Genomic DNA, 25,539 nt, shown 5'->3' on the forward strand with positions numbered 1-25,539 from the left:
ATATATACAAAGCACGCCCACACACCACAGGTTAGAAAAGATTAACCCTTAATATCCCTGACCTTGTACAGCAACAATAAAAGAATGTGTGATAAAATGACAGCCACTAGTACATTATTAAACTGCAAAGGGGCACCTGTAACACTATACTGGTTAACTACCATCAAAAGGCTATTGTCCTTTTGGACTACTCAGACTACCGAGAGGACATCCTGCAACAGTTAGGTGATGCTGACACATATACCACTCTATCAAGTGATCCCACAAGCAGATATAAAAAAGAATTGGACCAAACCCTTAAATTAGGGTATGAACAAGGATATCTTAATGAGCAATTATACGAATTCTGTATAACTGAACATCCAAAGGTCCCCATACTATACACCACGCCCAAAATTCATAAAACCATGCAACGATCACCAGGGCGACCAATTGTGTCGGCGGTACAATCCATGACGCAGCCAGTGGCACAACTCATTGATATCCTGCTGCAACCAACAGTGAAAAAAAATCACCTCCTATATCGCTGACACAAATGATCTCATACGTAAATTGAGGGATGTTGCTGTGGAGACTGGGGACATCCTGGTAACCCTGGATGTCAACAGTCTCTACACCATCATCCCTCATGATAAGGGACAAACTGCAGTTAGGAAACACCTCATTGAAGATACAGAATATGAGGGACCCCCGATTGAATTTCTCATGACATTGATGCAATTTTGCCTCACACATAATTACTTTCGCTTCGAGACTCAGTATTACCTGCAGATATCAGGCACGGAGATGGGGTCTAATATGGCCCCATCGTATGCCAATATCTACATGTCTGATTTTGAAAAATCATTTCTTTGGAACAAAGACACACCATCTATAATATTCTATGTAAGATACATAGATGACGTCTTTCTTATCTGGCGGGGGGGGACAACACACACTACTTGAATGGTTTGAACAAATGAACAACACAGCCACACCGGTGAGGTTTAAAATCACATATAGTGAAACAGAAATACATTTTTTGGACCTTAATGTCTACATTCAAGATGGAACATTAGGCACCACACTTTATCACAAACCTACCGATAGGAATTCCATTCTATGTGCAAATAGTTGCCACCCACCAGCTCTACTCAAAGGAATTATCAAATCACAAATGATACGAGTAATACGCAACAACTCTAGTAAAGCCACAGGGGTCTCCCAACTTCAATACATGAGGGACAAGTTCATACAGCGGGGATACAAGAAAAGGATAATAGATGAAATCCTACAAGAAGTACTACTGCATACACAAGAGACTCTCATATACAAAGAAAATAAAATGCAACCAACAAATAGGCTCATAATGGCGACTACTTTTTCACCTAACACCACTGAGGCTGGCAACATCTTGAGAAGACATTGGCCAGTGGTCCAATCAGATCCCAAATTAAGGTTTGCACATAACCTTACACTTATGATTGCCTACCGAAGGGGCACCAATCCAAGAGATCTCTTAGTAAAAACAGATCCCAAAAGATGCTACTTGAACAAAGTAAATGTCAATATTAAAGGCTCATATCGATGCTTAGGCTGTACCACATGTAACGGTCTGATAACCACCAAAACATTCCACCATCTGCATACTAACCAAGTGTACCACATCAAGCATTCCGTATCATGTAATACAACACATGTAATCTATTTACTCTTTTGCCCATGTGCCCGGTTTTACATTGGAAAGATCAGTGGCACATTACGAGAAAGGATGGCCAACCACGGGCGGGCAATGCGAGTGGCACTTGACACGGGGGAGTCTGACCAACCTGTGGCCAGACACTGTGCACAGGGGCGACACCAGGTGTCCAGCATGGGATACATCTTAGTTGACCGTGTCCCCCAGCTGGAGGGAGGAGGAGACCGCGGCAAGGCCCTGCTCAGGAGAGAGGCAGAATGGATGTACAGATTAGGAGCGGTACATCCAGGGGGGCTCAACTCTGCACCAGACTTCGGGGCACTGATATAGGTGGGAGATGCATACTAGGGTATGCCACCATTGTATAGTGCACCACATCACGGGGGGATAGGGACACAGACCCCATGGGGGGTAGTGTCCTTTTCATGCTCCGATGATATGATTGAGGGGAGACATGGTAGTGACTCCCACTATTCGTTGGATGGGACACACACCGGGCAAGTTGCCAGCATAAATGCCCTCCTAAACCTATGCATACAGTGGCCAACATGAAAGGAGGGACATGGCATACATGGACACTATATGAATTTGAGATGTATGGAACGAAATACAACACAGCCTAAGCAACACAGGAATTGAGTGAAAGCGAAGATCTGACACACAGGGATCCAGAGGAGAAGCTAACCCTAAGATGTGAAAATGTGGTGAATTCTCACATAAACTATCATTAGGGTGGAAAAAATATATAAGGACAATAAGAACTACCTAAAGTTCAGTAAACGGTGACAACCGGTTATTAACAAGATGGCATCTATATATAAGGTCTAGATAGCAAAATTAGATTTAATAGTCATATGCAAGCAGCATATATGCTAATATGTAGCATTTTGTTTAAGTTTACTTTATGTTTTTATAGAGGTTTTTATCTCTGGACACTTATGAAAAGTGTTTAGACTAATTGGACAAAACTGGACTTGTGGTAATTACACGGTGTATAATAGACACAAGCATGTACATAGTGGGGGCAACAATAATATATGTATGATGTAGTTTGAAAATGTTCAAGATATGGGGCATCAATAGTTAACAGGTGTATTAGATAGCAAACATAATGCCATAGAAAATAACATAAGAACAGCGAGTGGAAGATCACATGCTCCAAACATATGGCCAACCAAGGTTACCATGGTAACCCATATAAACAACTGGTCACCAAGCAGCCCGCACACGATAGTATATAAGGGGCTGCTTCCAATATAAACATGCACAGAAAGAAGTGCCCACATAATGCACTATGTACATAATAGATCGATAAGGCAGTGCAGAGATATTGCAGCACTGGATGTGTAGAAGGTTGAAGCAAAGGCCTTAGATGTGAGATAACAGTCTGAGCGTTAAGCTAGTTATAACACTTTAAGAAATACACAGAGATATAATGACTTTATTGTGCACATTTGACACTTGCAGGGGATTGCGATCTGAAGATATTCACAATTATGGAGTATAATATGCACGGATGGTGTATGGCGGCGTGGACCGGAGGTCATGTGATAGTGGATACTTCCGGTTGCAGGTCACTGGAGCGCACGCTGCGCTCCACACACGAGTGTTTGGCGGTTTTTTCTGGGGCACTAGAGGTACACAGGTATTTTGCATTCATGTAATTTATATGTTGATATAAATATGAGTTGTATTTGACACTATTGTTATGCTGATGACGAGGACTTGTTCCTTGAAAACGTTACATTAAAAAAGAGACTTTTTTGTTCTCAACTTCACATAAAGGCCTGAGAGTGCAGTTTCTTTATTGGAGATATATATATATATATATATATATATACACACACACACACCTGAAAGTCCAGAGCTGTAACAGCAGGCACTTAATAGGCCTGGGCAGGGAAAAATATGGCTGCAGTTGTAAGTACTCCTCACTCTTATTCCCATGCCTGTTTGAAATGAGGTATACATCCTCTTTGTCTACCCCCACTCACACACAACCATTCACCTTGGCTTACCAGCAGAGTAACATTTACCAGAGGCTAAAATACATTTTATAAGCATAGTATTGTTATTCCCTGCCCCTCTCTAGTCAAGGGTACCACCACATTGACATCTAGCATTTACTGCATTGCAGTGTTGACATCCTTCAGCTACCTACAGTGAAACCTAGGTTCCAAAATGGCGACACCCATTATAAGAGGTTGGTGTGCATGAAATCTATTTAGTGCTTTTAGTCCCTTTTAAGTGATTCACCTAGCACAAATCTCAGCCTGGCAAATGTAAGCTGACACCATTATTCTTAGAAGGGAGAGTAAAGAAATAAAAGCCAAAATGGGACAAAGAAGGGTAAGAAAATAGAGATCAGAAAGAAAAGGACAGAATGAGAACAGTATAATGAATATAAAATTATCTAAAAAGAATGGGGCAGAGCCAGCTTCTGCCAAGATGGTGGTTTAACTCCAGAGCTCAGTTGGAAAGGTCAGATCTCGCCATCAAAAAACCTTATTTGGGAGCATGGATCTGCAGTAAGGGGAACATGAATGCTCCATAACATCTGCAGGAGTTGTTCCGTAGACACCTACACAACTGACGGCTCGTATCATCTATGGGAAAGTAGTGAAGGCACAGAAGCCTTTCCTTTCTCCCGGATGCTGATCCTTGCGACCAGCATGAAACAGTTGAGTCTGCAATTTTAGCTGCAGAGGCCTTTGAGGGAGGAAACTTGGCCCCAAAGTAAGTCGTCCATTACTCTTAATCTTGGCCCTTTGGGTTTAAGTGTATCTCAAGCGGATCTTCAGGGCTCACCACTGGTAAGAGGTGAATAGGAGTGTTATCCGCAAGTGCCCTAATAAGCATGCAGTGAACCCTCACTATTAATGCAGAATAGCCAGGCCCCTAGCAGAACTGATATAACTTACATATTTTCACTTACTTGGGCTCACATTTTGTGTGTTATTTGCCAGCCTCTGTCTAACACTGAGAGCCTTATCTTTTAGCCACTTGTATTTCTTTAATACAGAGTCCACAATCCATTACTCCTGGGGATTCCTAAACCCCAAGAGCTCTATAAAACCCCTCCCGCCTCATTGGTAAACTAGTCTTGTCTTTGCATGTTATTCTTCAGTGAGAGGGGTTCTCAGAGTATGTATTTGGAGTATGGGTAGTAACATATTCACCTGTTGGGAATTAGTCACAAGCCCTCCCATGGACCTATACTTTTCCTTGTCCTGTTGGGTTGTTGATATACTCCTATTCCAGATTCTCTGCTGATATGTTTAAGCACTGGTTTGGCTTTCTGCTGGTTTATTCCAGTAGATGAGTGCCTAACGGTAAGTACTTTATGTATTTATTTATATGAATATATACAGTTGTATGCAAAAGTTTAGGCACCCCTGACAATTTCCATGATTTTAATTTATAAATAATTGGGTGTTTGGATCAGCTATTTCATTTTGAGATATCAAATAACTGAAGGACACAGTAATATTTCAGTAGTGAAATGAGGTTTACTGGATTAACAAAAAAATGTGCAATATGCATCAAACGAAATTAGACAGGTGCATTTTGCTGAAGATGGTGTCACTGTGCATCGTTCAACAATATTATATATATTATATTGAAGAGATTTTGATACAACTTACTGATCAAGAGGTGTATGGCAAATTAGATAGGGATCCCATATTTCAAATTAAGAAAGAAATATCTCATGTGGTGATGAAGGCAGTTAAAAATGGATTGATTGATAATAAAACTATGGAGTACCTTTGTGTGGATGATCATATTACACCTATTTTTTATACCTTAACAAAGGTTCATAAAAATAATAGAAGACCACCTGGTAGATTCATTGTGGCGAGTACTAATTCTATCTTCTCCAATATTGCCATATATCTTGATAAGATACTAAGACCCTTTGTCATAACCTCAGAATCCTATATCAGAGACACTGATGACTTTTTGGTTAAATTGGAAAATTTACAAATGGAGGATAATAAATATATCTTATATTCTCTTGATGTGGTTAGTTTATATACTTCCATAACCCACTCTAGTGGGATGGGGGCAGTACTTAATGTCCTTAAATCTAGTGGTAATTATTCTGACCAACAGTGTGAATTCCTTATGGAACTATTGGATATAGTACTCAGATGTAATTATTTCTTGTTTCAAGATCAAATTTTCATTCAAAAACAGGGCACTGCCATGGGTTCCAATGTCGCCTCTAACTACGCCAACATATATATGAATATGTATGAAGAACGTTTTGTTTATGAAAATTTAGCTTTTCAGCAATATGGCGCCACCTGGTGGCGCTATATTGATGACATCTTTGGGGTGTGGAGGGGCGACATCGGAACCCTGCTCAATTTTGTTAGTGACCTTAATAGCTGCTCTAGGCATATACAGTTTACCCTGACTTGGAGTGAAGAGCATATAGAGTTCCTTGATACTTCAATCTATAGGGAAGAGAATTCTTTGAAGGCAGACATATATAAAAAAACAATTGATCGCAATAATTTATTGCGATATGAGAGTGCCCATCCACCGGCACTCTTGAATTCTCTTCCCTATAGCCAATTCTTGCGAGTCAAAAAAATTGTATCTGATCCTGAATTGTCTAGCCAAAGACTCAAGGAAATGGGTCAGTTATTTAGAGAACGGGGTTATCCTCATACAGTGATTAAATCTAATTTGGATAAGGTAGATGCTAGGATGAGACATGACATACTTCACCATAAAAGGGCGAATAAGGATAAGAATAAGGGTGACAGAATCACTTTTGTCACCGAATGTAATAAACATAGCAACAAAGTTGTTAGTATTCTTAGGAAACATTGGCATATTTTATTTGAGTGCAATCCTGACATCAAGGCCTTTAAAGAATATTTTATGCCTGCTTTCAGACGTGCGCCTTCTCTTAGAGATAAGCTTATTAGCAGTGATGTTGGTACACCAGTTATATCACTAGGGCTAATAAAGGTTGTTATCCCTGTCTGGGTTGCTTTAGTTGTAGCAGCATGATTAAAGGTGCAGTGTTTTTTCACCCACATACCGGAAAAAAATTTGATATAAATTGCTTTTGCACTTGTAATAGTGAATATATAATCTATCTGATCAAATGCCCATGTGGGCTCCTCTATGTTGGTGAGACAACACGTAAAGCATGTGAGAGAATGAACGAACATAAATCCAGTATCAGGAGGGGGGATTTAGAAGCCCCTGTTGCCCATCATTTTATTAAAGGGACAGTCAAGTCCAAAAAAAAACTTTCATGTTTCAAATAGGGCATGCAATTTTAAACAACTTTCCAATTTACTTTTATCACCAATTTTGCTTTGTTCTTTTGTTATTCTTAGTTGAAAGCTAGACCTAGCAAGGCTCATATGATAATTTCTAAACCCTTGAAGGCCGCCTCTAATCACATGCTTTTGTATTTGCTTTTCACAGCAGGGGAGAGCTAGTCCAGGTAATCCCTATAGATAACCTTGTGAGCACGCCCGTGAATTGTGGCAGACACTGCACTAATTGGCTAAAATGAAAGTCAAAAGATAATAAATAAAATGTCATGTGATCAGGGGGCTGTCAGAAGAGGTTTAGATACAAGTTAATCACAGAGGTAAAAAGTATATTATTATAACTGTGTTGGTTATGCAAAACTGGGGAATGGGTAATAAAGGGATTATCTATCTTTTAAAACAACAAAAATTCTGGTGTTGACTGTCCCTTTAAGGCTAAACATAACATTTCTCAACTCAGGTTTCAGATCATAGAACAGGTGCATAGACCCAGGAGAGGAGGTAATAGGGAGAATATATTAAAGAAAAGAGAAGCTTTTTGGATCTTTAAGTTAGGGACTCTGCAACCAAAAAGTATGAATAGAGACCTGGATTGGTCCCTTTTTTATTAAAAATTCTCTAAAATATTCTCTAGATTCTGTTAAATTGATAGTACTCTTCCAAATTTGATGTGATTCTTAATAATGACTGCTTTCCATGATTTTATTTCTGTTTTTAAGTGATTTTTGTGCACTTTGCTCTTTTTTGTATCATTTGTTGAAGGATGGTGAAAATTTGTAAATTTAATGATGCAATGATATAAAATAACCATTAGAGGGTGTAATATTACTGAAGAGCTGTAATTTACTAGCAGGTTGCTTATTGTTATTTGATTACACCTGTGTATAGGTATATAAGGACAGGTTTGAGTGCCATTATGTATTCACATGATTAAGGGATAACACCCCGAAACGTTGTGGACTTTATTCTAGTGCCATAATAAATTGGTTATAAATTTATGCTGCTGCTATCTTGGTGTGAACTTGATTGCAGATTAAACACACACATATACATAGCAGGCTGTAGGAATTCTATACATCTTTTGACTATTCTGACTATTCTGCTGAGACCTCTATGCCTGGCGTGTATAAGAAGATACAATCACTGCAGACAATCCTTGTCAGATAGCTGAACTCACCAATACCTTGTCAATCCACAAAGTTGCTTTATTCTGAATATCAGGTTACAGCAGATAATAAAATACAGCAGATGAATGAATGGTTAAAGTATTTAAGCGGTCAAAAGATGATACTGATCGTAGCTTGCAATGTATTAACATGAGTGCTTGTTACATGAGGCCTGTTAGCTGCAGCCATGACACAGGAAAACATCATAAAACTACAAGGGCGGAGCAATACACAAAAAGGAAATGCATAATAAGGTCAGAGGTAAGATAATACAGAAAAAGGAGCATTACCAAAAAGGGTCAGTAGATGGCAGTACAGAAGAAACACAGGGAAGCCTTGAGAACAATGGCATACAAATATATGATTTCTTAACTATAACAACATGAACATAACAGAGGCTATGTAATATTCTATGCCTCATTTAGGCAGCACGATGGTGCATTGCGGGGGATGCTGCTCATTTCCTGCACTTCCTTTAATGGCCATACTGGTGTGCATCACCCATGTGAGACAGGATGCAGTCTCAGAATTGTGATGCCATCACTTATTATTTAAAGGGCCTCTGTTCAGTATGCTTTGCCTTTGCGTTGTCTCAGACCTATTTGGGAGAGTTCCTGTGTATTACCTGGCTGCCTGACGTACTTCCTGGTTCCTGATCCCTGGCTTGTTCCTGATTCTGCTGCTTTCCTTGTTCCTGATTCCGGCTCGTCTGACTATTCGCTTTGGCTCCTGACTCAGCTCGTCTGACTACCAGCTCTGGTTTTGACTCCTGGTTTGTTATTTGACTTGTAGACTTTTTATTATTTTTTTGCTATTAATAAAGGTGTGATTATTTTTGCACTTCTCGTCTCAGTCTGATTCCTGGTACCCTGACATTACGCAAAGGCCATGAATCTCGATGGTGCTAATAATCCACCTTTACCTGCCTGGATGAACAGGATCACCGCTTGGATCAATTTGCACTAGCCCTGCAAACCCTGCTGACTCGCACTGCACATTTGGACCAAAGTGTCCCACAAGTTATGGCTGCTCCTGTTTTCACTGCTGCACCTATGCCTACCAGGAGCATGGGAAAAAAGGGTTTGTTAAAGATGTTGACACTCTCAGACTCTAAAATGCTAACCCAAAGGTTGGAATATCTCCTGAAACCAACCACAATGTAGAGACAAAAAATGTGTTTTTATGGGTAGCGCTAAAACAGCTTAGAGAAGGGGCATTTAATAGTACCTGTTAAATTCGGTTTATGAAATTAGAAAAAATGTGTAAGTGGCAATATGGTAGGTGATGTCACTAAAATAATCTGGAGACAAACTAAAATGCCTATAATAATTTAAACAACGATAAAGATATGTGTCAGATACTTATAGATTTGATTGGGGAAATTGGTCTGCATTCAGCGAAATATAGGTTTGCATAACCTCTATAATTAGACTGGATAAATATATACACAGTGTTATAACTTTAAAAAATTATTGTTTTTTAATTGTAGTAAAAATAAATATAAAGGATCTGTTTGTACAGCTATAAAGGGTGCCGGCACCAAATGATCAAGGACAACAATTAAAAAACATATGGTGATGCAATACAACAGAACATAAAAGACAATAAAATGCAATAAAAAATATTAAAAAAAGAGAAGTCTGTGATCGTTCTCAGTTCGTATCAGTGTAGCCACATACGGAGAAAATACCATTCACTTCCTATTGGATTGATAGTGTTTACTATAACTGACGTGTAGGATTATCGTCCTCAGCTATTTGAAAATCCCGTCTGATAAGAAGATGTGTTGTGGACCTTAAAGGTGAGTGAATCCACTCCGTCGAGGATGTCCTATGAGGTGTGGGTGGCAAACAATGCTGTAGATATATTGAAATTGCAAAGTTACCAAATCTTGCTGCGTCTAAATAACATTTGTGGTGCTTTCACTCAGATGCAGGTAAGTCCTGGGGCCGAGGTATTTGCTGGCAGCCAAACTTTTCTTGCGGGCTGTACCTCCAGGTCCTGTTACCTGTTCCGGTGTAAGGGGTCACAAGTAGAGAGTCCGTTTGTTTTAGAAATCAATAGTAAGGTTGGTGAAAACTCGGTAAATAGATCCTTGGTGAGGAATTAGGCATATGTATGCACCGCTTTGAAATCTTAAAAGGCTTTAATGCACCTCACCTACTATAACCAAAGTTCCCACTTGAAGTGTACAGATGAGCAAATCTACGCGTTTCAGCCCGGTAGGCCTTTATCAAGATGCTCATAATGGTATGGAACAAATTTAAATATCCTCATGTTGTTCTTGATAGGTCGATTATTGCCTCCCATAGTGTGTGTTGCAATCAGGGGTCAGCTGTTTTGTTTTTACACTTTATCGTGGACTTTGATTCACATATAATGGAGACAGTTTGCATAACATTTATATAACATTTATAAAACATCAAATGTAAAAAACATGTCATAGGACATCCTCGCCGGAGTGGATTCACTCACCTTTAAGGTCCACAACACATCTTCTTATCAGACGGGATTTTCAAATAGCTGAGGACGATAATCCTACACGTCAGTTACGGTAAACACTATCAATCCAATAGGAAGTGAATGGTATTTTCTCCTTATGTGGCTACACTGATACGAACTGAGAACGATCACAGACTTCTCTTTATTAATATTTTTTATTGCATTTTATTGTCTTTTATGTTCTGTTGTATTGCATCACCATATGTTTTTTAATTGTTGTCCTTGATCATTTGGTGCCGGCACCCTTTATAGCTGTACAAACAGATCCTTTATATTTATTTTTACTACCATTAAAAAACAATAATTTTTTAAAGTTATAACACTGTGTATATATTTATCCAGTCTAATTATAGAGGTTATGCAAACCTATATTTCGCTGAATGCAGACCAATTTCCCCAATCAAATCTATAAGTATCTGACACATATCTTTATCGTTGTTTAAATTATTATAGGCATTTTAGTTTGTCTCCAGATTATTTTAGTGACATCACCTACCATATTGCCACATACACATTTTTTCTAATTTCATAAACCGAATTTAACAGGTACTATTAAATGCCCCTTCTCTAAGCTGTTTTAGCGCTACCCATAAAAACACGTTTTTTGCTTACTAGGAGCATGTCTGGTTCTGCACCTCTACCTCAGCGATATGGCGGCGATCCTATTCAGTGCAGAGGGTTTTTGAACCAGGTGGGCATTTACTTTGAGATGTTACCTCAGGCCTTTCCCTCTGACAGAGCTAAGGTGGTATTTCTCATCTCGTTACTCTCTGACACAGCTCTTGCCTGGGCTAATCCCTTGTGGGAGACTAATAAACCTGTGATTTCAAATTACCCTGAATTTATGGCTTCCTTTCGAAGGGTATTTGATGTTCCGGCTTGCTCCTCCTCTGCTGCTAAACGACTCATGTCCATTCAGGAAGGTACAAGATCTGTTGCTCAGTATGCTATTGAGTTCCGTACGCTTGCCGCAGAGGTAGGTTGGAACAATCAAGCGATTGTTGCCGCGTTCTTTCATGGGCTCTCTGATGCGATTAAAGACGAAGTTGCTGCCAGAGATTTACCAGAGGATCTTGAGTCATTGGTGTCTTTTTTTATCCTAATTGACATCAGACTCAGAGAGAGGCCCTCTTTCAAGGAGCGCTTGCAGAATCCTCCTGTTCCGTTGTCTCCTACGTGTTCGTTCCCACCCATGCCTCCCTCTCCTCCCATGCCTCCTGGTCCCGAGTCACCAGGTACTGCTGAGCCGATGCAGCTGGGATTCATGCGTCTCTCCGCGGCGAAGAGGGCCTTTAGAAGGTGGGAGGGGCTTTGCCTCTATTGTGGGTTAGAGGTTCACCTTTTGAAGTCTTGTCCTACACGGCCGGGAAACGCTCTCACCTAAGGTCCTGTCGGGGGCAGACCTTGGGTGGTTTATCCTCATCCCTGGAATCACTTAAGGAGAAACCTTTGGTCACGGTTGTCCTTTCCTGGGTGGACTCCTCCATAGTCACTCAGGCTCTTGTTGACTCCGGTGCTGCGGGCTATTTCATTGACAGTGCTTTTGTATCAAAGCACTCCATTCCTGTTTTGCCTTGGTCCGTTCCTTTTGCTATTGAGGCCATTGATGGCAGGCCCCTTCAGCCCGCACTCGTTACTCACGAAACTGCTCCGTTGTCCATGGCTGTTGGGGCTCTCCATTTTGAAACCCTCCAGTTCCATTTGATAAACTCTCCGCATATTCCGGTTGTTCTGGGTTATCCCTGGCTCTAAAAGCACAATCCCAGTCTCGACTGGTGCAGGTCCGAAATTCTGTTGTGGTCCCCGCAATGTATTTCCACTTGTCTTCGGAAACCAGTTAAAGTCTTGTGCACTTCTTCGGTATCTCAATTGCCAGAGGAGTACCGAGAGTTCCTAGACGTGTTTTACAAGGTGCGTGCCGGTACGTTGCCTCCTCACCGGTCTTACGATTGTGCCATAGACCTGCAACCCGTGCCAGTGCTCATGCTTACTGACCACAAGAATTTAACTTATCTATCTGAAGCAAAACGTTTGTCGCCCCGACATGCCAGATGGGCGCTATTTTTGTCTTGGTTTAATTATGTGGTCTCCTACCTGCCTGGTAGTAAGAATGTTAGGGCTGATGCCCTCTCTCGACAATTTTCGACTCTGTCCAAGGAGGAGTCTGTACCTACTCCTGTTATACCTCCTGACCATATTTTGGCTACCATACGTACTAATTTGACTTCTCCCTTGGGGGAGGAGATCCTGGATGCACAAACCAATGCCCCTCCTAAGAAACCTAGTGGTAAGTGTTTTGTTCCTGAGAATCTTCGAACTATACTTTTGCACACTTACCACTATCCTAAAGCCGCAGGTCACCCAGGCAAGAACCAAATGATTTGGTCTGTCACTCGACAATTCTGGTGGCCAGGTCTTCGTTCTGATGTTGCTGCGTATGTTGCCTTCTGCTCAGTTTGTGCACAGAATAAGACTCCTCGACGTCTTCCTGTGGGTCTTCTTCAACCTATTGCTAATGGTGAGCGTCCTTGGACACATCTTTCCATGGACTTCATTGTCGAGCTCCCTGTTTCCAATGGCAATACTGTTATCCTTATGGTGGTAAAATGTCACATTGCATTCCCTTGATGAAGCTGCCTACCGCTCAGGAGCTTGCTTCAATTTTTGCCCGGGAGGTCTTCCGTTTACATGGGTTACCCAAGGAGATAGTGTCGGACCGGGGTAGCCAGTTTGTCTCCAGATTTTGGCATTCCTTTTGTGCTCAAATGGGGATCCAGCTTTCCTTCTCCTCTGCATATCACCCTCAATCCAATGGGGCTGCGGAACGGTCTAATCAAGCTCTGGAACAGTTCCTCCGTTGCTATGTCTCAGATCACCACGATAATTGGTCTGAACTGTTACCTTGGGCAGAGTTTGCTCGTAATAGTGCTATTAATACTTCCTCCAAGTTATCCCCGTTCATGGCGAATTATGGGTTTCAACCATCCTTGTTGTCAGATTCATTCATGTCTCAGGGTATTCCGGCTTTGGAGGAGCATCTCCGGCAACTCCGTTCCACGTGGGTGCAGATTCAGGATTGCCTTCATCGTTCCATGCAGCGCCAAAAGTTCCAGGCTGATCGTAGGCGTCTGCCCACACCTTCCTACCAGGTTGGTGAGAGAGTTTGGCTGTCCTCCCGCAACTTGAACCTTTGTGTGCCTTCCAATAAATTGGCTCCCCGTTATGTTGGTCCTTTTCAAATACTCCGATGGGTTAATCCTGTGGCCTATGCTCTTGACCTTCCTGGGTTATCCCTGGCTCCAAAAGCACAATCCCAGTCTCGACTGGTGCAGGTCCGAAATTCTGTTGTGGTCCCCGCAATGTATTTCCACTTGTCTTCGGAAACCAGTTAAAGTCTTGTGCACTTCTTCGGTATCTCAATTGCCAGAGGAGTACCGAGAGTTCCTAGACGTGTTTGACAAGGTGCGTGCCGATACGTTGCCTCCTCACCGGTCTTACGATTGTGCCATAGACCTGCAACCCGGAGCCATTCCTCCTCGGGGCCAGGTGTACCCTCTGTCTGTTGCAGAGAATTGTGCTATGGAGGAGTATGTTGCCGATGCTCTGTCGCGGGGGATCATCCGCAAATCCTGCTCTCCTGCAGGGGCTGGCTTCTGTGTCAAGAAAAAGGGTGGCAAGTTAAGACCATGTATCGATTATAGGGTCTTAATCGTCTTACCATTAAGAATGCTTGCCCTATTCCGCTTATTACGGAACTCTTTGACCGCCTCAAGGGAGCTATGGTCTTTACTAAACTTGATATGAGAGGAGCGTACAATTTTGTTAGGATTAAGGAGGGCCACGAATGGAAAACAGCATTTAACACCAGGAGCGGGCATTATGAGTATCTTGTAATGCCCTTTGGCCTATGTAATGCTCCTGCTGTTTTTCAGGAATTTATTAATGATGTCCTATGAGATATGTTGCAACAGTGTGTTGTGGTGTACTTAGACGACATCCTCACCCATACTTGAGGCTCATCGTTCTGATGTTACACAGGTTCTTCAGAGACTACGTGAGAACGGCCTGTTTTGTAATCTCGAGAAATGTGAGTTCCATCAGACTCAAGTAACCTTCCTAGGTTATGTTATCTGCGTTGCAGGGTTCTCCATGGATCCTGACAAGTTATCTGCAGTTCTGCAGTGGCCTTGCCCAGTTGGTCTTCGGTCTATTCAACGTTTTTTGGGGTTCGCCAATTACTATAGAAAGTTTATTAAAAACTTTTCTTCCTTGGTCAAACCTATCACAGACATGACCTGTAAAGAGAATGATCCACTCCATTGGTCACCTACTGCCATTAAGGCCTTTGATAGTCTTAAGACTGCCTTTGCTGCCGCTCCAGTTCTGGCTCATCCTAACCCTGTCCTGCCTTTCGTTCTTGAGGTGGATGCGTCTGAGACTGGAGTAGGTGCCCTCTTGTCTCAACGTCCTATGCCTGATGGTTCCTTGCATCCGAGTGGTTTCTTCTCTAAGAAATTGTCTCCAGCGGAGTGCAATTATGAAATTGGTGACAGGGAATTACTGGCCATAATTTTGGCACTTAAGGAATGGAGGCATCTTCTCGAGGGTACTAGCGTGCCAGTGCTCATTCTTACTGACCACAAGAATTTAACTTATCTATCTGAAGCAAAACGTTTGTCGCCCCGACAGGCCAGATGGGCGCTATTTTTGTCTTGGTTTAATTATGTGGTCTCCTACCTGCCTGGTAGTAAGAATGTTACGGCTGATGCCCTCTCTCGACAATTTTCGACTCTGTCCAAGGAGGAGTCTGTACCTACTCCTGTTATACCTCCTGACCATATTTTGGCTACCATACATACTAATTTGACTTCTCCCTTGAGGGAGGAGATCCTGGATGCACAAACCAATGCCCCTCCTAAGAAACCTAGTGGTAAGTGTTTTGTTCCTGAGAATCTTCGAACTATACTTTTGCACACTTACCACTATCCTAAAGCCGCAGGTCACCCAGGCAAGAACCTAATGATTTGGTCTGTCACTCGACAATTCTGGTGGCCAGGTCTTCGTTCTGATGTTGCTGCGTATGTTGCCTCCTGCTCAGTTTGTGCACAGAATAAGACTCCTCGACATCTTCCTGTGGGTCTTCTTCAACCTATTGCTAATGGTGAGCGTCCTTGGACACATCTTTCCATGGACTTCATTGTCGAGCTCCCTGTTTCCAATGGCAATACTGTTATCCTTATGGTGGTAAAATGTCACATTGCATTCCCTTGATGAAGCTGCCTACCGCTCAGGAGCTTGCTTCAATTTTTGCCCGGGAGGTCTTCCGTTTACATGGGTTACCCAAGGAGATAGTGTCGGACCGGGGTAGCCAGTTTGTCTCCAGATTTTGGCATTCCTTTTGTGCTCAAATGGGGATCCAGCTTTCCTTCTCCTCTGCATATCACCCTCAATCCAATGGGGCTGCGGAACGGTCTAATCAAGCTCTGGAACAGTTCCTCCGTTGCTATGTCTCAGATCACCACGATAATTGGTCTGAACTGTTACCTTGGGCAGAGTTTGCTTGTAATAGTGCTATTAATACTTCCTCCAAGTTATCCCCGTTCATGGCGAATTATGGGTTTCAACCATCCTTGTTGTCCGATTCATTCATGTCTCAGGGTATTCCGGCTTTGGAGGAGCATCTCCGGCAACTCCGTTCCACGTGGGTACAGATTCAGGATTGCCTTCACCGTTCTATGCAGCGCCAAAAGTTCCAGGCTGATCGTAGGCGTCTGCCCGCACCTTCCTACCAGGTTGGTGAGAGAGTTTGGCTGTCCTCCCGCAACTTGAACCTTTGTGTGCCTTCCAATAAATTGGCTCCCCGTTATGTTGGTCCTTTTCGAATATTCCAACGGGTTAATCCTGTGGCCTATGTTCTTGACCTTCCTCCTGCTATGCGCATCTCCAATGTTTTTCATGTCTCCCTCTTGAAACCATTGGTTTGTAATCGGTTTACAACTGTGTTGCCTCGTCCCCGTCCTATCTTTGTTGACAACCATGAGGAGTATGAGGTCAGCAGCATTATTGACTCTCGTATTTCCAGGGGCCGTGTACAGTATTTGGCTCACTGGAGCAGCTACGGTCCGGAGGAGCGTTCTTGGGTTCCCTCCTCTGATGTTCATGCTCCCGCTCTCCTCCGTGCCTTCCAATGCCGTTTCCCCAATAAGCCTTTTGTCCTCCCGCGGGGGAGAGGTCGTTGAGGAGAGGGTACTGTCAGGGTTTTTTCCCTGTTGTGTTTGCCATGTGCTGCTGGCAACCATTTTACTCACCTCTCTTCCTGACCAGTGTTCCCTCTAAGGCCAGTTTTGTGAGCGACTCAGCAGTTAATTAGTGAACCACACCTTGCAGTCTGCATTTTGTAGTGTTTGATAATTGATCTAATTAACTGTTTCACTGCTGGATTGCACACAAAACTGGCTTTAAAGGGACACTCAGGTTTTATTACATTTTCATGATTCAGATACAGCATGTAATTTTAAACAAGTTTCCAATTTACTTCCATTAAAAAAAAAATGTGGATATTCTTTTATATTTACACTTTTTTGAATCACCAGCTCCTACTGAGCATGTGCAAGAACTCAGACTATACGTATATGCATTTGTGATTGGCTGATTGCCATCACATGGTACAGGGGGAGTGGAAATATACATAACTTTAAAATGTGTTAGAAAAGAATCTACTACTCATTTGAAATTCAGAGTAAATGCTATTGTATTGTCTTGTTATCTTGCATTTGTTGATTATGCAAATCTGTGTTTACTGGTCCTTTGAAAAGAAACAATGTTCCTGACTATGGTGCATTGTGGGGGGTGCTGCTCATTTCCTGCACTTCCTTTTATGCCATACTGGTGTGCATCATCCATGTGAGACAGGATGCAGTCTCAGAATTGTGATGTCATCACTTATTATTTAAAGGGCCTCTGTTCAGTATGCTTTGCCTTTGCGTTGTCTCAGACCTATTTGTGAGAGTTCCTGTGTATTACCTGGCTGTCGGACGTCCTTCCTGGTTCCTGATCCCTGGCTTGTTCCTGACTCTGCTGTTTTCCTTGTTCCTGATTCTGGCTCGTCTGACTATTCGCTTTCGCTCCTGACTCGGCTCGTCTGACTACCAGCTCTGGTTTTGACTCCTGGCTTGTTATTTGACTTGTGGACTTTTTATTATTTCTTGCTATTAATAAAGGTGTGATTATTTTTGCACTTCTCGTCTCAGTCTGATTCCTGGCACCCTGACAACAACTACCTGTTTGAATCAACCAATGAGAAGAGAAGTATAGGTATATTAGGATGATCAATCACAGCTGGCAAACTATCTTGAGAAAGCCCGAGTTGCGGGTGAAATGCGTTGAAGCACTGCCAGTTTTAATCTGAAATATTTGCTCCTGCATTTCATCATTTTTGAAGTAAGAGTTTGGCCAAACTCGTTATCAGACTGATTATTACGATCACATGTACTAAAAGAGGATTCAGTAATCTTCCATTGACCTGCGTGCAATTGAACTAAGTGCAGGTACTTAGAGATCAGCAGAGGATTCCCACAGCTGATTTCGGATCCAAGCACTCCCAGCATATGTGACGTTCACAACAGAATCCTTGTGGTGAACATACCCACAGCATAAGCAGGACCGGATCAAAGTGTCCGTGAGGAGCCGATTGTAAGAGGTATAATTTTCCTTATCGCAACACAACCTAAACTTATTAACAAAGAACGAGAGGGTGAGTACTTTGCTCCTGTTTCAGATTTGCAGTATTACTATAGATCACTTATGGCTATTAGCTGTGATTGAAGATATTATGAACATATGCTCAAACTGACAACACACACACGCCACTGAATGTGTTTGTTTTAACCTGTTCTGGACTTTTAACTTCTATGAGGTGGTATTTCTGGGAGACGTCCCGCAAATATATCATAATATGTGGACCCTTTATTGTTTTTATAGTCAGGTTTTATATAAGACTTGCTCAATATTTATTTGCTATTCAAATATTTTTGGATTTATTGCGATGTGTATTTTATCATGTGTAACATTCAAGTGCATCTAAACATTCTGACTTATTGAACGTATTGTATATATTTGTAGCTATTCATATACCGCACTGAACACCCACTTCTTACACGTTTATTTTCCGGATATTTGCATATTCTCAGGACATTTAGCCTGATTTTTAAAATAAATATTATATATTTTTTATTAAGTTGATATTTTTTATGAGTTATTTCGGATTTGAATAATCCTAAATATTTAAATAATTTTCTACTATTTTCACCAATATATATGTATAACATTTATTGATCACATATTGTTATTTAACACCACTTTGAGCGCCCTCCTGTGTGTTTTTCACGTTTTTTCATCCGCCTCCTGGATGATCTGCGCATGCGCTATAAAACATTTTTATCTTGGAATCCACACGCGCACCCGTTTTGCACATGCGTATTATGTTTGAATACCCATATTATATAATAGACTTGCTACAGACGTCTACAATCCTGACAAGCGATTTGCCGATTAGCGCATGCGCAATAGGGAGGGAAATTGCTGATTTGCACAGGAGCAGTTTAATGGAGCACTGCGAACAAGCTTTTGACAGATGTTTACAGCGGGTGAAACCGCTCTATATGTCAGAGACTAGAAAATAAGGAAATAGCGGTTGGGAGGAGTCAACATCGGAACGGTGGTGAATAAAAAAAATGTTTTATTTCATAAATGTAAAAGAAATTGAGATAAAAAGTTAGCAATCAGCTTATTGAAAGCTTGACAAATTCATTATCGTATTTAGAATGTTTAAACTTTACCTTCACTTGAATGTTATTACAGTATGTACGTATAGATCTAAATGCGCTTTTTTTTAAAAAAAAAACAACAGATTTGTTCACTACTTCACTCCCCAAATTCAATAGTCACTAATAGCAAACCGTATATTTCAGTCAATTACAACGATGCACGCTCTCTAGTGGTTCCCGGTTCCCACCACTGTTTATCGTGTAGCGCTTTCAAGGCGGATCCCACAGTCACTGACACTCACTTTGCTCGTACGTCATTCACGTCAACGATCACGCATGCGCGGTGTGAAACATTTTTATCTTGGAATCCACACGCGCACCCGTTTTGCGCATGCGTATTATGTTTGAATACCCATATTAGATAATAGACTTGCTACAGACGTCTACAATCCTGACAAGCGATTTGCCGATTAGCGCATGCGCAATAGGGAGGGAAATTGCTGATTTGCACAGGAGCAGTTTAATGGAGCACTGCGAACAAGCTTTTGACAGATGTTTACAGCGGGCGAAACCGCTCTATATGTCAGAGACTAGAAAATAAGGAAAAAGCGGTTGGGAGGAGTCAACATCGGAACGGTGGTGAATAAAAAAAATGTTTTATTTCATAAATGTAAAAGAAATTGAGATAAAAAGTTAGCAATCAGCTTATTGAAAGCTTGACAAATTCATTATCGTATTTAGAATGTTTAAACTTTACCTTCACTTGAATGTTAATATTACAGTATGTACGTATAGATCTAAATGCGCTTTTTTAAAAAAAAAAAAACAACAACAGATTTGTTCACTACTTCACTCCCCAAATTCAATAGTCACTAATAGCAAACCGTATATTTCAGTCAATTACAACGATGCACGCTCTCTAGTGGTTCCCGGTTCCCACCACTGTTTATCGTGTAGCGCTTTCAAGGCGGATCCCACAGTCACTGACACTCACTTTGCTCGTACGTCATTCACGTCAACGATCACGCATGCGCGGTGTGATTGGGCAGTTTGGCTATTCCTGGGCGGAAGCAAACATGGTAAGTGGTATGGGTGATAGCGGGTGGTGGCTAGACACTGCGACTTTTAGCCACTGGCATATAGTTCTGCTTTACTATTATACAATGTAGAAAGTAACATGGTCGTTAATTCTTGTATAAACGGTAAGAAGGCCGTGCCTGGGTTACTGTTGCTAGGTGTGTTGACTTCACAAGCTCTGCTTTTCGATTGGTTTAAAATGAATTCACCATTTTACAATCGTCTGTTACCAGGCTGACTTACGTTATGATTTCGCTTCCCTATTGGTTTATGTGGCCATGTATTTTGTGAGTAGAGCGATATAAAGTGCTTAAACACGAATATCTTAATAAACGAAAGTGTGTACGTTAACCCCTGTGCAATAGATTACCACATTTACACAAAACATACGCTTTTTAGGTAAAATCGCTTTTTAAATATAATTTACCATTTAATATAACAAAAAGATGCATTGTTTCTGGGATGTACTAAAAGGAATGACAAGGGTGAATGACAAAATGGAATGCCCATAGCTTTTAATGGGATGTAAAATTAAAAGTGTTGAAGCAACAAAACTATGAGACATATCAACTAGATATTTACCATATATGTTCCCCAGGTACAGTAGCATATTCTGAAAGTGAGATTATGTCAGATTATAGCTGCTTTCTATGGAATGACAAGGGTGAATGACAAGATGGAATGCCCATAGACTATAATAGGATTACATTTAGTGTTATAGCAACAAAAATATCAGACATATCATATATATATTTACCAGATATGTTCCCCATGTACATAGCACATTCTGAAAGTGAGATTACGTCAGATTATAGTTGCTTTCTATGGAATGACAAAGGTGAATGACAAGATAGAATGCCCATAGACTATAATGGGATTACATTTAAAAGTTCTATAGCAACAAAAATATGAGAAATATCAAATAGATATTTACCAGGTACAGTAGCATATTCTGAAAGAGAGATTACTTCAGATTATAACTGCTTTCTATGGAATGACAAGGGTGAATGATTAGGTGTAATTATCTTAAAATTCTTGTAATTCTTTTTTTATTTTCTGTAATTTAGTGGTGGGGGGTTGTACTTTAGTTAATTTTAGTTAATTGTAGTTAATTTATGTAATTAATTTAATTATAGTGTAGTGTTAGGTGTAATTGTAATTTAGGTTAGGTTTTATTTTACAAGTAATTTTGTCTTTATTTTAGCTAGATAGTTATTAAATAGTTAATAACTATTTAATAACTATTGTACCTAGTTAAAATAAATAGAAAGTTGCCTGTAAAATAAAAGTAAATCCTAAAATAGCTACAATGTAATTATTAATTATATTGTAGCTATTTTAGGGTTTATTTTATAGGTAAGTATTTAGTTTTAAATAGAAATTATTTAGTTAATAATAGTAATATTTATTTAGATTTATTTTAAATATATTTAAGTTAGGGGGTGTTAGGGTTAGACTTAGGTTTAGGGGTTAATTACTTTATTATAGTGGCGGCGGTGTAGGGGGGCAGGATAGGGGTTAATATGTATAATGTAGGTGGTGGTGGGCTCCGGGAGCAGCGGTTTAGGGGTTAAAAAATATATTTAGTTGCGGCGGGGTCCGGGATCGGCAGGATAGGGGTTAATAACTTTATGTAGGTGGCGGCGGTGTAGGGGGGCAGGGGTTAATATGTATAATGTAGGTGGCGGCGGGGTCTGGGAGCGGCGGTTTAGGGGTTAAAAAATGTATTTAGTTATATTATAGTTGTGGGGGGCTCCGGGAGCGGCGGTATAGAGGGTAAAACAGTATAGTACAGTGTCGGTGCTTAGTGACAGGGTAGCAAGAAAGCTGCGAATAAGCCGAAGAGCAGCGAGATCGATGACTGTTAGTTAACAACAGTCCGCTGCTCATCTCACACCGTACTTGGTGCGCGGCTTTTTGACCGCTTTCTCGATAAATTTGGCGAACGTATTCAGGTCCGCGGCGGCGATGTTAGGCGAGCGTATTGGGGACGGCGAATGCTAGAAAGTAGACAGCTTGATAAATAGAGGCCTTTGTCTGTCCAATAGGTTCACCAATTTCTGAGCTCCTTGGATTATTCCTCTCCCATATCCACACTCCCTAAACCGTTCAGCTAGGAGAGCTGTTTTGTTTTTCATACAAGTCCTGTTCTGAGCAGGGCTTTTTTGTCTTATGAAGTGCCCCTTGGCTTCTGCTTTAAACACCCTTTTTAGGTGGCAGCAACTGGCGTGTAACAGGGGTATTCCCAGATATGGGTTTCATGTACACCTTGATTTCCACCAACCGAGCAGGGATCCCACAAAGTGTAATGTCTAAAAGTTGATTTTAGCTTTATTAAATTCAAAAGTTAAACCAGTATCTAAAGTGTTATCATTTAGTTTCTTAATAAATCTGGGAAAATCCACTTCACTGCCTTCACCCACTCATGTGAAAGAGGGCATCCCTAATTTTCAGGTGCTAGTTCATCCATGCTTAAAGGGACAATGAAGTGAAAAGTTCATGATGGAGATAGAATCATGGTAGCCTATTTAAAGGCACAGTAAAGAATTTAATGGATTGGATAGAGCCTTACAATTTAGACCATTTTCAAATGTACTTCTATTATCATATTTTCTTTGTTTATTTGCATATTTTTGTATAAAAAAGTTTTTAAAGTTTATCTTACATAATGTCTTGTAGCATGTGCATGTTTTGAATCCATTGCAGACAGATAGAAAGGAACAAAAGGTCTTAAATGTTAAATAACCAAAATAGTAAAAACCATGTTTAAAATGATTTATTTACAGATACAGTTTGCATAGAAAATTCAGTGAAAATGTATAGAGCTGTCAAGCACCAATACCATATACTAATAGATGGTAGCTGATAGTTTGGAATCAGAACTGACAGCTTAAAATCAATATTCTTCAAAATAAAATGGAAATCTGGGTTTATAAATTTGGGTAACTGTGTGTATATTTACAGTGTGTGTATGTGTATATATGTGTGTGTGTGTGTGTATATATATATATATATATAGAATATATGAAAAAAGAGTGTTAATTTTTTTTAGTGATATCCATATTTTTAGAGCTGCTGAAGTTAGGAACAAGAAATGTGGCATGTAAACTTAATTTATAATGAAGATTTTAAATTATAATTTTTAACTTTTCTAACGTCTTTGGTTTTTGAGATATATGTATCCTCATAAATCCCCTCCCCCTTTAAAGGAATAGTCTAGTAAAAATTAAAGTTTTTTTATTCAGATAGAGCATGCAATTTTAAGCAACTTTCTATTATACTCCTAATATAAAATTTTCTTTGTATCTTTATTTTAATGTAAGCTTAAGGAGCCGGGCCCATTTTTGATTCAGCACCTGGTTAGTGCTTGCTGATTGGTGGCTACATTTCAGACACCAATCAGAAAGTGCTACCCTGATTCTGAACTAAAAATGGGCCAGCTCCTGTGCTTACATTCTTGCTTATTCAAATAAATATACAAAGAGAACAAATAAAAATTGATAATAGGAGTAAATTAGAAAGTTGCTTAAAATTGCATGCTTTATCTGAATCATGAAAGTTTAATTGTGACTAGACTATTCCTTTAAGTGGATTTTTGTGAAATGGTAAAAAACGTGTTTCTTTATTTTTAAAGGAGAATATAAATACCAAATTTCAAGTCTGTAACCTTTGGTTTTTGAGATATAGGTAGCCTCATAAATGTCCCTCTTTTCACCCCCTTTAACCAATTTATTTTTAAAGGAGAATATAAATACCAATTTTCACGTCTGTAACATCTTTGGTTTTTGAGATATAGGTAGCCTCCTTAATCAAACCCCCCCTTTTCACCCCCTTTAAGTGGATTTTCGGGAAATGTTAAAACACGTAATTCATTATTTTTATAGGAGAATGTAAATACCAATTTTCACGTCTGTAACATTTTCTTCTTTTTTTGAGATATAGATATCCTCATAAATCCCCCCCCCCCCCCCTTTTCAACCCCTTTAACTGGAATTTCGGGAAATGGTAAACTACTTGTTTCTTTATTTTTAAAGGAGAATGTAAATACCAATGTTCACGTCTGCAACATCTTTAGTTTTTGAGATATAGGTATCCTCATAAATCTCCCCCCCCCCCCCCCTTTTCATCCCCTTTTGGTGGATTTTCGGGAAATGGTGAAACACATGTTTCTTTATTTTTAAATGAGACTGTATATACCAATTTTCACGTCTGAAACATCTTTGATTTTTGAGATTAATTATCCTCATAAATCCCCTCCCCCTTTTACCCCCATCATAAAAACAGCGTATCTTCTAAATTTCACATTCCTAGGTTTTATATATATATATATATATATATATATAACAGTGTGTGTATGTTTATAAAAGTGTGTGTGGGCATGTGTATACAAAAACTTGAACACATGTTTGAACTAACATATATTAGTGATGCAATAGTGCTACATTTAGTTTAACACTAGCACAGCACAGTATTCAATAAATACTGTACCTGTAAAATAGTGACAATTACTGTAGTAAAATTTGCCAGACTATAACACTGACACAGATTGCACTTTAAAGCTGTAAACAGAGTGAACTAAACATAACAAAATGGTGGCAGTCACTTTTCTCGCAATATCACGATGATTGCAGCACTGTTTCAAAATCCTTGAAGGTTAAACTTCAGCTCCACATAGCGCTGTATTAGCGAAGTGCTGTAAAGTGAATGGCTGTAAAGTGAGGTATACCTTTATGTATATAACACAGGGGCGTATCTTGGCCTAGGCAAGTAAGGCACTTGCCTAGGGCACAGATTAAGAAGGGGCGGCACTTTTTTGTGGCTATATTATTAAGAAGCTTCAAATCATTTTAGAAGTATTATACAGGTACATAATGGGAAATTTTGCCCAAAGAGCTTACATTCTAGGGGGGTATGATAAGAGACTGCCCATGGAGCTTACAGTTTAGAGGTAGCTTTGAACCTTTTTCTTTTTAATGACACGATTAGTCCACGGATCATCTTAATTACTAATGGGATATTCACCTCCTGGTCAGCAAAGAGCACCACAGCAA

General features: G+C 40.2%; 1 protein-coding gene across 2 annotated transcripts in view; it reads left to right on the plus strand.

Moving 5' to 3' along the window:
* Positions 1-19,896: 19,896 nt before the first annotated feature.
* DYNLRB1 (dynein light chain roadblock-type 1) overlaps positions 19,897-25,539 on the plus strand; it is a 51,781-nt gene continuing 46,138 nt past the window's right edge. Inside the window, exons 1-2 of one of the 2 annotated variants that reach the window (XM_053713141.1) lie at positions 19,897-20,050; positions 20,308-20,490. In XM_053713141.1, coding sequence (XP_053569116.1) covers positions 20,440-20,490 — 51 coding nt within the window. In that variant the 5' untranslated portion in view covers positions 19,897-20,050; positions 20,308-20,439. The remainder of the gene's footprint in view (positions 20,051-20,307; positions 20,491-25,539) is intronic. The other variant, XR_008402439.1, reaches the window with a different exon arrangement.

The sequence above is a fragment of the Bombina bombina genome, chromosome 1, assembly GCF_027579735.1.
Source record: "Bombina bombina isolate aBomBom1 chromosome 1, aBomBom1.pri, whole genome shotgun sequence".
Lineage (NCBI taxonomy): Eukaryota > Metazoa > Chordata > Amphibia > Anura > Bombinatoridae > Bombina > Bombina bombina.